Genomic DNA, 14,198 nt, shown 5'->3' on the forward strand with positions numbered 1-14,198 from the left:
AGATGAATGAATAATAATAAAATAAAAAGTTGTAGAGTATTTGGCACTTTGACTCGAATGATTAATCAGTTATTAATAAAATTACCTATTTTTCTTTTCCTTTTGGGTCTTTGAGCTGTTGGTTTGAAAAAAAAAAGATATTTTAAAGTATATTATAATGGAAAAGTCATTAGTTGCAGCCCTAAATAAGACAAACTAGGGATAGACTGATTATCAGACACAATACTCAGCATTTTTCTCTGACCAACAGCTACTCTCTGTCTGTAGTCATTCAGTGTCCCGCCCACAGCTCTGTCTGATTGGTTACACGTCAGCAGTAACGGCCTATCAACAGTGAACAATCTGAATCTGCAAAGCAACTAGTAACTAAAGTTATCAAATAAATCTCGTAGAGTAAAAGGAACGATATTTACCTCCAAAAAAAGTAGCAGAAAAAGGAAATGAACGAAACCACAGATAATTTTTATGCAACTTTATGTTAATTTAGGTTGGATTCTCAATGTTTCTCTTGTCACAGCACTTCTGGTTATCTTAAGACACAAAACAACTTTGTTAGAGGAGAAAAACTTCATGTTTTGGCTTAAAAAAAAAAGTTTTTTGTCGCCACAAACTTGTCTGGAGACGTCTCCTTTAAAAACATCCACGCTTACAAATGTTGAAACACCGTCGTTCCTCATCAGAAGTATCCACCGTCGCCTCCACCTCCCAATATGAGAGTCAGGTGTGAACACGTAATGTTCAGGTGATTGGGTTCAGATTTTTCGGATCCAAATATCAGTTATCTTCTTGATTACTGATAAATATTCGCTGTGAAAACCCACATCCATCAATATCTAAGACAAACGATAAAAAGATAAACCTGCTTCTTTCAGTTCGAGTTTGTGTCACAGAGAAATATTTGTTTCATTCGCAGCTCGTACGTTTGCAGCTGTGGGGCTTCATATCATGTTTCATGTTGTATTTCAGCCTCCGACTCCAAACAGGAGATTAGAGGAGCAGAGGCTGTCTGATGGACTCGCTATCAGAAACCTGCAGCAGCTTCATGTTGCTGTAGAAACTGGAGCATCGCGCCACCTGTGTCGTACATATAACAGCGTTTCTGTTGATTTTACCTTCTTAAATCCATTGTAATAAAACATAAAGAGAGGAAGCATGCTATAAAAAACCCTGAATATATATATCCTCTTTTCTTCTGAGCCATAGAGCTGCATTGTTGTCCAAAACACATCAGTGAGCCATGAGATGACACATTGCGTGATTACCTTGAACGCACCGTCGTCCATTTTGACTCAATCCCAACAAATACACACTAGTGGATTAATCCGCCACTGAAAATAGTCCCCAGTCCTGTTGGAGTAATGTTGCTGTTTTGGGGGATTCCTGAACCTTTTTAAAGAAATGAAGATATATTAATCTAACAGACTTTATAGACCAACAAACTGCTGCTTTGGGTCATTTTGTGACATCGACTCCATCGTGTACCCTCCAGTCCTTCGTAATCCTTTGGATTTTGTAATTTTGAAACTGTGTAAAAACATTTAGATCACAGCTGAAATGTTTTGTTCAGAAGTTGGACAGAAAATCATTCATTTTGATGATCTTCCTCAAATGTTTTCTGCTTTTCTGCCTCCTGTGCAGTTTTATTAAAAGCAGCCAAGCGTCAAACTTCAGTAAAGAATAAAGATATTGTGTTGAAATATTATTTCTGTTAAATTGAAAGTCACCCAGACAAATATTACTCGAGTTAAAGTCTTAAAATATCTTATATGAAATGTGCTGAAGTATCAAAAGTACAAATCAAAGTAAGTTTTTTTTTGTCTTTAATCTATTTACAGATAAAATAAATACATTTCAACTTTGGCTTTGTAATAAATGTAGTGGAGTATAAATATAATAGCTGAACACAAAAAGACTCAAATAATATTCTGACGTAGGCGACTTCTTCTTTACTTAAGTACAGCGCTTGAGTTAATGTATTTAGGTGCTTCCCACCACTGCTGCCACAATAGTAAAGCTTTTATCTTAAGGTTTTGGACAGAACAGGACATTTAAAACATGATTACATGATTAATCAAGATGCAGATGAATACGTGCTCTTCTGAAACTACTAATTTGTGCCTGTGTGCACAAAAAGAAATAACATGTTTTTACAAAACCTCACGTTAACATCAACCAAAATAACTTCGACCTAAAGCCCAATAAACTGAAGTGAAACTGTGGCAGATATGTGAGAACTGGAGTTTATGTTTCCTTTGTGCTTCATCTAAAAGCTTTGTGCCCTCCAGACCAATCGGCTGTAAACTTGAAAGCAAAAATGACAAAATGATGTTAATTTGAAGCTGCTGTTTATTTTTTCTCGTGTCTATTTTTGTTTTTATCAAGATTTAACAAGAATGTAAAGAAATTTGAACCGTTTTCTAATAAAATGAACTCAATGTGGGTCAAACCGAGTCCACGTTGTTTCATTCAGCCGGTCTGAGTCACCTTGGCTTGTGGATTTTGTGGTTATCTGTGAGTAATGTTTGTAGCAGAGCACACTGACACACAGCCTGCTGACTGAAGCTGCGGCTCAGGATCCAAAATGGCAGCTCAGCGTCCTCCTGACAGATGCAAAGATTAATATTTGGGTCATGTGCTTAAGATTGCAGGAAAGGGAACGTGTTTTTCTGTTAAAATGGAAAAAGGTTTATAGTTTACTGCCGTGTCGACGCCTCCAACAGCTTCAGAACATCCTCAGATTTAAGAGAAACTGCCTGAATATCTTTAGTGTGTTTGGATTAAAGTTTTTTTTTTTCCCACAAACCTCTCTGGGTGTCTCGGGCCCAGGGCTCCTCACACTTCCTCTTACAAAACGGTGAAATTAAAGCTGCAGGTTTATTCGCCCAGCAGCAGCAGCAGAGGCCGTATTACCTTACAGATGTATGAACCCACTCGAGGTGTGCTCGATTTATTGTTCGCGCCGTGTAAACACCCGCAAACAAGCGAGCGTTCGCTGCTTGTGAGGTAAGATGGCTCAAGTGCTCCTCATCACATCCAGAGTGTAAACACACAGGAAGCTCCGTGTAAACCGAGCCGCAGATTAAATAAAGACAAACTCAACGCGAGACTCATTGTTGCCAAGTGGCACAGCCGCCATTTTGGGGACAAAAAGGGGAAACTGCGCTTCACAGAAGGACTGCTGGAAAAAAAAACAGTTATTAATAAAAACTGAGATAAACTAAATATTTAACATTTTTAGACAGTTAGCTGTAAGAGTGCTCGAGTTACATCTATAGCTGCTTACATGGCAAATTTTTTACACTTCTCTTTAATATTAGCTACATTTTAGGGCTGCAACTAACGATTATCTTCATTATTGATTAATCTGCCGGTTATTTTTCTTTATTAATCGATAAGATGTCGGGTCGACTAAGTGTCACAGCTGGAAATTTAACATGAGATGAAAACAAAGTCAAATTTAGAGATCGACTGATTATCAGTACCGATATTCAACATTTTGGAGGCTACATGTATTTGATTACTTTAGTTACTAGTTGCTTTGCAGATTACAGACTCCAGCAGATCCAAAGTAGCAGTTTTTGATTTGATTTATTTTATCAGGAGTTTAATTTTAAAAAACACTGATTAAAATAATCAGAAAAATGCTGAATATCAGATCTGATAATTAAATATAAATATATGTATAGTTCACCTCCACTTGCACCTTTCATGCTACTACTTTAACTCAAGTATATATATTTATATTATGTATTTATACGGGTGCTTTTACCTACATTATATTCTAACATGGTGTCTGTACTTGTTTGACTCCTGGGTACTTTATACCTCGGTATCCGCCCTGAATAAAACAATCAGTCGATCCTCAGTCGAATGTATACAGCAGTCTGATGCATCAGTAAACTGTATAAAGCGTAAACAGGTTTCCTGACAGCAGTGAGTCTATAAGACCAGTAAGACCTGTAAGACGAAACAGTGGATGTGTCAATAGTGAAAGACAGGTGACGTCCTCAGACGCCTGTTTTGTTCCTCCAACAGTTCAAATATCCAAAGAAATTCAGTTTTAATGTCACAGAAGAAGAAGAAAACCAGAAAATGTTCACACTGGAGAAGCTGGAAGCAGAAAATATCTGATATTTAAACATCAAAATGACGTAAAACGAAGAATTGATTATCAAAGTTGCAAATCAAGTTTCTGTAATTTCATGTGTGTGTTTTTCATTGTTGTGTTAAAACAACACTATTACCTGTGTGCCTGAATAAATACACTTTAAGATAACAGAAATAGGACGAGTCATTAAAAAAGCTCCAGAAAAAGCCTCTAATTGGATCCTGAGCTCAGGACCGTTTAATCAAAACATGTAAAAAAATGTAATTACGTTTGTTTGTGCAGAAAAAAAGGCAGCGCTGACCTTCTCCTCTCATCTGAGATGAATCATGGTTTCTCAACAGTGCTTCACTCCAACAACGAGCTGCTGCTGTAATGAAGCACAATAAAGCTCTTTTGAGACTTTCGTTCATTTATTGCATTTTTAAAGGAGCCATTATGAGCCTGCAGCAGCTCTGATCTCCTGCATCGCACCTGAACAACAAAACAACCTGCTGTAGCAGAGAATAGAGAAACGCAGCTCTTCACTCTGACACAGTGTCGACACATCCCTCTCTCTTTATTCACACGAGACATAAACTGAAACATGAAAATGGAGATTTTAATCTGAACACAAGCTGATATCACAGAACCTGTAAAAATACTTTCAGATGCTCATTTGATAGCGAGACTGTAACGTAGAAGGATCGGATTTTATTTTACTGGGAAGGAAACTGACAGTACTGGTGTTAAAAATAAGATTTGCTGTTTTCTTTTCAAAACAAAGGAAGAAAGAAAAGTGTTTGTAACTTCCTAAAACATTAGTTTAAGAGAGGAAACTTAACCTTTAGCTCAGGATGTCACTGTGACGAAGCACAGCTGCAGACGCAGCAAACAAACAGTTAACAGTTAAAAACAGACGTCAAAGGCTGTCGATGCAAACTCAACACTTCCTGTGGCCATTTCAAAGTAAAAGCCTTTCACGGAAAAGGAGGGATCAGGGCTTTTACTTTGAATCGCTTGCAGGAAGTGATACGTTTTTCATTGGATGCAAATCCACTGCCACCGACCTGCAGTGATTATTGAAATGTTTAAAGTGTCCTGACTTCAAACAAGTTCGACCTGAAGAATGAAAGGATGATAAATAAATGATAACGAGGAAAAAAGATGCAGTCGGCATGAAAACACTGAATGATCTGAATCTGTGAAGCAACTAGTGACTAAATTTATTAAACAAATGTAGTGGAGAGGAAGAATAGAGTAGAAGAAAATGGAAATACTCAAGTAAAGTACCTCAAAAATGTACTTCAGAGCAGTACTTGAGTAAATTGTACTTAAGTTTATTTCGACACTGTTTGTTTTTATTTGACACAGAGTTTAATTTTTACTGCAAATGAATATCGGTCCAAAATATCAGTTTTCTGTCTCCTTGTTCTCTAATAATCTGTATCGGTAGCGGCCATAGCACCATCGCTACTATTGTGACTGTCACAGACTTTAGCACAACGACATTTTTGATAAATAAACATCAGTAATGTGGACATAATGACTGTAATACAGCCTTTACAACCAAGAAAAGACAACACTCATGTCAGATCAACATATAACAATAACCAATAATCTAAGGCGATACATATAAAGTCTAATATCACGATATATAAGGTTTATATTGCAGATCTGGCCTGAGAGTAAAGGTCACGTGACTTCCTGCCATTGTGTGCACATTACTCATTATTTACCTTCGACTACAGGGTGTTCTTGCAGTTAACGTTTAAACAGAGATGCATAATAACAAATTTTTTATCAAACTCAGCTCTGTAAACGATCCTGAGTCATGTGAGATTTCATTAAATGATGGAAGTTTATAATAATCACAGTCTAAGAAGAAAAATGAAACTGCTTTACACGCTGGAAACGTTACTGATACTGAATGATTAACTGTAGCTGATGATTTTATGACTCCTTTCTGGGAAACACGTGGCCTTTTTATTCCTGTGCAGTGAAAGTAAAAGTAAAAAATAATTTCTGTCTTCTACCTTTTTGAAGTGTTCAGTTCATTAGGTCGACAGGAAGCGTGTCCACTGTGTTGCAGTGTGATGATAAGAGGAAGCCGGCTGCTGTTTTATGTTTTTTTTTTTCAGTGTGATAAAATAAATCGAGGTTTTCTGTTAAAGAATTGTGACACGTTGAGCTGATAAAGATCTTGCAGGTTTAAACTCGTCTTGGTTTTAAAGGTTTTTTTTTCTGGCTGTAACGCTGGCAGACATTTTGTAAGAGCAGGCGTCTCAACATTGAGTAAAAAAAGCTGCATGACTTTCAGCTTAATGATATCTGAGCATATTTTGAGTGACTATCAGGGGCTGCAGATGTGCCTCTGTCATGTTTCACAGTCTGAGGAGTTAATTTTTAACGTTTCCTCTCCAACTTGTTTAATATATTACATTATCTTGCCCCGAGTGCTGTTTATACATGTAAAACTGCCTCACTGCGAGATGGGGCAACTTTATTGTCAGAGGTGGATTCTGCTGGATTTATGGCTTCAACAGCCTCGAGTTAATGTAGTGAAGAGACTGTGGCGTTTAAATCTTTATTTGGAAACCTTCATCTGAGGTATTTTCCCTTTTTATTGCATGAACATTTATTCATTTTAAACATTGAGAATATGCCTGTAAAGTTGGTCACAGACTCCACAGTAAACATTTGATTTGTGATTCAGTCATTATGGTTCATGAACTGTCTTTATAACATTTGATTGCCATGACATTTGGTTCAGATCTCAGAGGAAGAAAAACTTAATACTTGTTGCTTCTCTGACTTTTCATCTAGTGACACAAACAGGTTGTCAACACTTGGCTTAATGAAAGGATAATAGTGATGTGCCTGTCAGAGTTTGTTATTCACGGCTGTTTCCTGTCCTAGCTCCGACTTTGTGTGTTAAAAAATCCAAACTATAACTGTGAACTCGATCCTTCAGCCATCACTCGTCCTGTCACGCCTGTATCTGTGTTCAGTCCATACACGAGACTGCCTGTATCCGTGGCAACGGCCGTCTGAAGACTTGATGCTGGCTTGCTAAAATGGACACGAAAAGACGGGTGTTCAATTTTAGTTTTGATGAGTTGGAGGCATTAATCGTGTCTGTGGAGGAATATCAGTGTTAGCTTCTCCAACATCAGTTTCAGTTGGGTTGGTTCTGTAACAGCTAAATTCGTATCTTATTATTATAAAGTAGGATTTTTTCCTAAATGCAGTTAGGAAACATATTTCTGTAACACCGAAAATCCTAAACTGAGATGAGGTCGGATTTCCGACCTGGAAGGTTTCTGTCGTGAGGTTTAAAGTGAATTATTCCCACATGTAGATTTTAAGTTTGCCTTGAAAAAAATTGTTACAAAATGTTTTTTCCAGAATTGTGAATTTGTCCGATAAAAGGACTCGTTACACAACAGTAACACGACTTATCAGTGACATCTGGGAGGCTCTCGGTGAAACTGACGTCAGCCTCATAACTAATACGTTACATGTGCACACGGAGCAAAACAACAAAGATTTGTTCAGCGTATCTTTTACTGGATTTCTCTGTTCGATTCAAACAGTTGCAGGTTTAAAGATTATTTGCTTCCTCATCTCTTACTTATTTCCTTTTTTCACTGACCTTCAGTCTCATGTTGCTTTATCAGGAAGCTTCGGCCTCTTTGTGAGATTTCACTGGATAAATGTTATTTCTGTCTGTGAGTGAAGTTCTGGTCCAGGATCGATCTGCAGAGCTTATCAAATGGCAAAATCTGTGCTGTCGACCCACGCCGGGTCCGTTAACTCTTCCTCACCGGTGCTGTCTTGTCTCTTCCCTCAGTGGTTGGGTGCTCCCTCCTGCCAGCGAGGCAGCTATGCCTTCTATAAGTCGGTGAGCAGCAGAGCTCAACCCGACGGGCCCGTCCAGGTGTGGAAGCTCGGGGAGTTTTACTTCATCCGCTGTGGACCGCAGGATCCTGTGTGCATCGCAGAGGTGAGATACCTGCTCTCTGTTAGACTGAAGCTGCTACAATCAGTAGGTTTATATTGATAAGGGGCTCACAGAGACGTCGGTCCATAGACTCTTTCAGCTCATTATTTTGGTTTTCTGACCTGAAACTTAACGGTTTTGGGTCACACAGACGCTGCACAGCAGACGTACACAGCTACGGAGAAGCTGGTGAACATAGTGGAGCATTTAGCAGCTGAAGAGCCAGATATTCCCCTCAGCAGCTGCTGGAAACCAAAAAGCTGGATGTCTGAACTAAACTTTACAAGAAGATAAACCTTTATTGATCCGCTGAGAGAATCCAGATGTTGCTGCAACTAAAGATTATAATTTTTTTTACGATTTATCTATTAATCATTTAGTCCATAAAATGTAGAATAATTTGTGAAAAATGCTCGTCACAATTTCCCAAAGTCCAACCAACAGTCCAAAAACCCAAAGACTCTTCATTTAATGTCATAAATAACAAAGAAGAGCCTCAAATCTTCACCTTTAAAAAGCTGGAACCATCAAATGTTATCAACATCATTGTCGTCTGATTTTCTTTTGATCAGCTAATCTATCAGTCGATGAATCGTTGCAGGTCTAGCAGCAAGGACAAGGACAGAAGTAAGTACAGATGCATAGAGAAGCAAAGAAAAACAAAAATGCAACATACAATAAACATTTAAACTCAGAAGTATTTCAGTAATATTATATTTAAATCACACAAATGTTTTATTACAATATTCATCATGAGGTGAGTTGAAGTGTAACGTAGCACGTTGTGACCCCCGTGATGAGTCAGCTGGTCCTGTTGTGTGAAATTGTTGGATTTTCCCTTTAACTGTTAATGATGAGTAACCAGAACCGAAACTACGAGCTGAACCCTAAATGGGTCACGTTCCCGCTCACATGCGTTATAGACGACAGTATGTTTTATTGAGTCTAACATCCCACGGCAAAGGCTATATTTAGTGAATTTAGGTCGCGAGCTGAAACAGTGCTAATGAGATTGCGTTGTATTTAGGTTGATAGTATTGTATTGACGGGGACTGATTGTCATGAAGGGATGTGAAGTGCATGTTTTTGGGTTAATGTGTTGGAGAGGAAATAAAAACTGAGCAGAAACAAACTAATGTAGTGAATTAAGTCAGTTATACCGTGTGTAACGTGTTCGTCTCACGTCTGAATCATCATCCTGAGCACTTCTGTGCAAAAACTCGCAGCAGGGGAAATCTTACAGGGACCTGAAACACTTTCACTTTCAGCACGAGTCTAAATCTAAATGCTGAAAGTGGATTAAATTCACAGCCTGTGTGGGCGTGACACCTTTAAAATCACTTGAATAAACTAGGAAACTACCATCGTCTTGTCAATTCACGTCCAACACAAACTTTCACTTGAATATGAAAAAACAGGACACAGAATTTATTTCAATATTTATTTCTTTGTCAGCTTTTCCACCTTTAAAAGCCGCCGCGGGCTGAAACAGTCGTCTGCTCCGACTCACATTCAACAACTTGTCTTCACCTCAAAAAATCAGCTTCAGGCTGAATTCATAAAGCAATGAAACAAAAATTAATACATGTCGTAAAACAGTCAAATATTGGTCAAAAGCCTGTTTCTCTCAGAGCTCCCACCCATCAGTGGGAGGGTTTATTCTTCTGGTGCAGTGCATTATGGTTATTGTAGGTTTTCTACGTTTTGAACGAAAAAGGGAACCCACAGCCTTTGTTCTCAGCTTTCTCTGCTCATGAAGCACCAACTTCAAAAATACTTGTGTGTTTCTTCTGCATATACGTCCTGGTTTTGTGCATCTTTAACCTGCTAGATATTGTCTGCGACATGTCGATGTTCAGATTCCATCTTTCTTTTAAAAATCACACTCGGCGATCGTTGCTGATTTTGCTTCTGAGCCGAGGCTTTTGTGGGCGAGTTGTTTTTGTTTTGTGCAGACAGGCGGTGAAATATCACCGCTGGCGGCAGCGATTTTCTAATAATATTTAACTTCAGGTAATAAGCACGAGGGACGGGATTCAGAAACAAGTTTCAAATAGTCAGATCCGTCAAAATCCTGGAACGTAACGATTGCTTTAAGAAAGACGGGTTGCAGTCCGTGTGGGCTGAAGTGAAGAGTTTCTGTGTGTTTCTTTGCTCCACAAAAGAGCAGATTACAATATTTGCACACGTTTAAATGTGGATTGGAAAAATCCAGTTAACGTCCGGCAGCACGTTGTGTTTTACCTGCTGTACGCGGCGCCCAGGTGAGAGTGCAGGTGAGGCAGGTGTTTCAGACTGTTGACTCAGTCGCTCTCCTTCTGTGTGAATGAATAAAAACCAAACAAAAAACCCTCCTGGAGGAGCGAGTGTTGAAACGTCTCCGTGTGATTCAGCCAAGAATCACGTCTGACCTGCAGACACTGAGAAATCACATCACGCTCGCATGACGTCATCTTCAACTCCCGACTCTGCATCAGCCGTCTGCAACGTCAGGACGAGTTTCCTGTTTGCTCTTCTGTCTTTTCCTGTTTGTTTCCTGTTTGTTCACTCGGCTTCCTCACTTCCAGATTTACATCTCAGGCTCTGTTCACGTGTGATGAGAGAGACTTCTCAAAAATCATTTTTAAATGCCTCAAAATGAGGAAGTGAAGAAGAGTTTAGTGTAGTTGGTACCGAAACTCTTCACAGGGCAACGTGTCGGCTACAGTTTTGATAAGAAATGTTCCTGTTTCAGTCTGAAGCTCTTTAACCTGTAACAAGACCAAACATGCTAAATGTTACATCTGTCAACTGGCTTGTTTTCAGCGTTTCTGAGCTGAGTCAGCTGCTCAGTCAGACTGAAGAACGAATGCTGTTCTGTCCACAAACACACTTTTTAAAAGGACTTTTTAAAAACTCAAATATTTTAAATTCACACAAAAAATCATCAAAGCCTCTCTTCTTCTTTTTCTTCTTCTGCTTCTTGTGCAGGTGACCTTACTGTGGGAGGACCAGACGCGGCGCCACCTGCTGGCCAGCACCAGACTCTACTTCCTGCCTGAGGACACACCGAAGGGCCGGACCAGAGAGCATGGAGAGGTGGGTCAAAGGTCACAGGAGGGCGACGGGCTCCTCCTCCTGCATGGGAGGATATTTCAGTCACTTGTTTACTTTTGCCTTCATTCCTATAAACCTGCCTGGAGCTCACAGTGGTTTATCTCATTCATTATAGTTCATTTATAATCATTTCACACAACTCACTGAGTCTTATTTGTGATTATTTGTACGTGTTTTTTGTCTTTTGTTTGTTTTTTGATTTTAATTTGTCCTGAACATCCAGGAGATTATTCATTAACTGGGGCAAGTTCTGGATCTCAGGTGTGTTGACTCTAGAAACAGATATCTGCCTATGAATGAGGAAACTAAACACAAGGAACAAGAAGTTCTGGCGTCTGTTTTTTAGGCCGAGTAGTTTTGACCAACCACTTTGATTTCATGCAGGTAAACAGCCTGTACGTAGAGACAATAAGGCACAAGTTTAAGTTAACATTGAGTTTAAGTTAAATGAACAATTAAGACAAAATAACAGAGTAAACGCTCAACAGTCGAGACAAACGAGATACAAGTAAAAGCAATAAAAGTTATTTTTAATAGAGGTAAAATTACATAAAAGCAACACAGATAAAAAAAAAGAAACTAAATAAATGAAAGAAGTAAAGAAGTAGGATGTCGATATAACAGAAGAGGAATTACAAACAAATAAAATACATTAGGAACAGTTAAAAAGGCTAAAATGAATTTAAGAAGTGATTTAAAGGAAGTTACTGACTCTGTAATTATGACATTTATAACAATTTTCCCCTCGGATAAACCAAAACAAAAACAAAACACGTCTTTGTGAGTCCATACCCGGCGAGACTAAATAAAAGTTAGAAGCTGCTGATTGTAAGTTCAGTACAGTCGTCGTCCTTGTGTGATTCCTGTCGACTCGTAATGTGAGTGAACGTCTCCTTAATAGAATCGGCCTAAAGAACATCTATTAATAACCCCGTCGCAGGAACGCTGCCTCCTTTTTTTATCCAAACATGTTTCGAACCTGAAACCTTCAGTCAAAGTCACGACGTGTCTTAACCTGACCTTCCTTTTTTTGTCCTTTTTCCCCTCCTGATAATCTTATTATCGCGCTCTGCGACTGACGGTAATATTAAACGGTCTGTTTGATTAAAACGGACAGTTTGAACGCAGAAAGATCAACAGTGATTTCACGTTAGCAGAGAAAGAAAAAGGGGAAACATCAGATGTGGCTGCGAGTGTTTCTGATTAACACAGTTCACATGCAGGCTGCAGCTTCGGCCTTCACACCAGAATCCCCCTCTGGGAACGAGACTAATGTCTTACCCAAATGTAAATCCTATGACTTGACTGAAACCAAATTTTCCACATTTTGAACTTTGATATTCAGCCGTCTCTGTATACAGAGGTTTAAATGTTCCTGCTGGAAAAATGAGCCTCCTGGAAGCTGATTTTTTTTAACAGTTAACTTATTTCCATTTTCTGCTTCATCCTTCCACTCCACTTCGTCTTAAAGGCAAAAAATACTGCACTTTTTACTCCACTACATTTATCTGACGGATGTAGTTCAAGATGGCGCCGTGCTAACAGCTGTCGTAGCCGCTCCCGGTACTTTTTTTATTGTGTTTTTAACTTGTTTCTCCTCGTTAACTTTTATTCATACATTATCCACACATCAAGAAGCTTTTTCAGCAGTTTCGATTCCTTCTTTTAACTTTTCTCACACTTGGGTCTCTCCTGATGATGGAGGCCATGCCTGCAATACAGCCGCCATTGTTTACAACCGCGACCAGCTGATTGCCCTGAGGCGCCCCAACCCTGTTAGCTGGAGGAGCCAGTTATTTTCTGTTTAATAGTCAGTGTTTTATTACAAACATACAATTAAATTTTCATTAAAAAAAGATTACAAAACATGTTTGACCTGAAAATATCACAATATTGCTTTTAGACCATATCGGCACAGAAATTAAAGGCCCCTCTCGTTCGCCTCATTGACGGTGCTGTAATAAATTAATTATCTTTTATGATCAAAGAAAATAAAATCTGTTTAATTCGATTGATGGTCGTTAGATAATACTTTGACTAACGCAGCCTGAGAGAGAACTGAGGATCATTTTCTTAATGAATCTGACTTTATACCAGAGCTCGAAGCGATAAGTTACCAGCTCCCGCTCTTGTAGTTGATTTATCAATAAAAAGAAAATTAATCTCTAAACTATTTTGATGATCGATCAGTTCAGACTTGCTGGTTTCAGCTTCTTAAATGTGAAGATTTGCTGATTTTTGACAGTAAATGAAGAGTCTTGTGAAGGCGTGACTTTGGGCTCTGGGAAGTTGTGATGAGCATTTTTCTTTATATTTTATAGGCCGAACAACCAGTCCTGAAAAAGATCAGCAAATTAATCGATAATGAAAATAATCAGCGCTTCTTTAAGCCTCCCACATATCACACAATACGAACCGCTGACGTAAAAGACGTGGAAGAAACCACCAGTGTTTCTCACTCCACGTCTGAAAAGGGCTTCAATAAAGTGACTTTAACGTAAAAGTGACATTTAAAACTGGCGTCACATTTACATAACGAGGCTCTTCAGTCAACAAGATCACACCGAAGACGGTGACAGACAGAATATTTGAGCTTTAAAGATGTTTATTGGGTCCTTCAGAGCCACTTTGTGTTGTTAATGAGCTCCCACCTGGCTGCTGCTGCTGGAGGAGCAGGAATGTGAGGATCCCACCTGGCTGCAGCTGGAGGGGGTGGAGGTTTTATTGAGGGGGGTTGGGCTCCGTCACGTCCGCCCAAGAGGACCGAGCAGGATCACAGCTGACAAACTGGAATAGGAGGAGACGTCTGCAGCGTCGGCTTCACTTTAAACAGCAGCGCAGTTTGTCACATAATAACTTAAAGGCCGACTCCACCAATTTTTCACATTGACGTGTGTTTGCGGGTCTCGTGGAGTGCGACCACAAACGTGAATAAAGTAGCATAAAGCTTTTTGTGGCTCCGGAGGAAGCTGCACAAAGATGCGTTACAGATGCATTAAATAGTTTCAGTCTCTC

At 39.1% G+C, this 14,198-nt stretch overlaps 1 protein-coding gene across 1 annotated transcript in view; it reads left to right on the forward strand.

The window, feature by feature from the left end:
* Window positions 1-14,198, forward strand: part of LOC311269648 (uncharacterized protein) — a 41,051-nt gene that overhangs the window by 7,654 nt on the left and 19,199 nt on the right. Inside the window, exons 2-3 of the mRNA XM_084373957.1 lie at window positions 7,938-8,090; window positions 11,058-11,165. Of these exons, the coding sequence (XP_084230083.1) occupies window positions 7,938-8,090; window positions 11,058-11,165 (261 nt within the window). The remainder of the gene's footprint in view (window positions 1-7,937; window positions 8,091-11,057; window positions 11,166-14,198) is intronic.

The sequence above is a fragment of the Pagrus pagrus genome, assembly GCF_965226575.1.
Source record: "Pagrus pagrus genome assembly, chromosome: 14".
In the NCBI taxonomy this organism is placed as follows: domain Eukaryota; kingdom Metazoa; phylum Chordata; class Actinopteri; order Spariformes; family Sparidae; genus Pagrus; species Pagrus pagrus.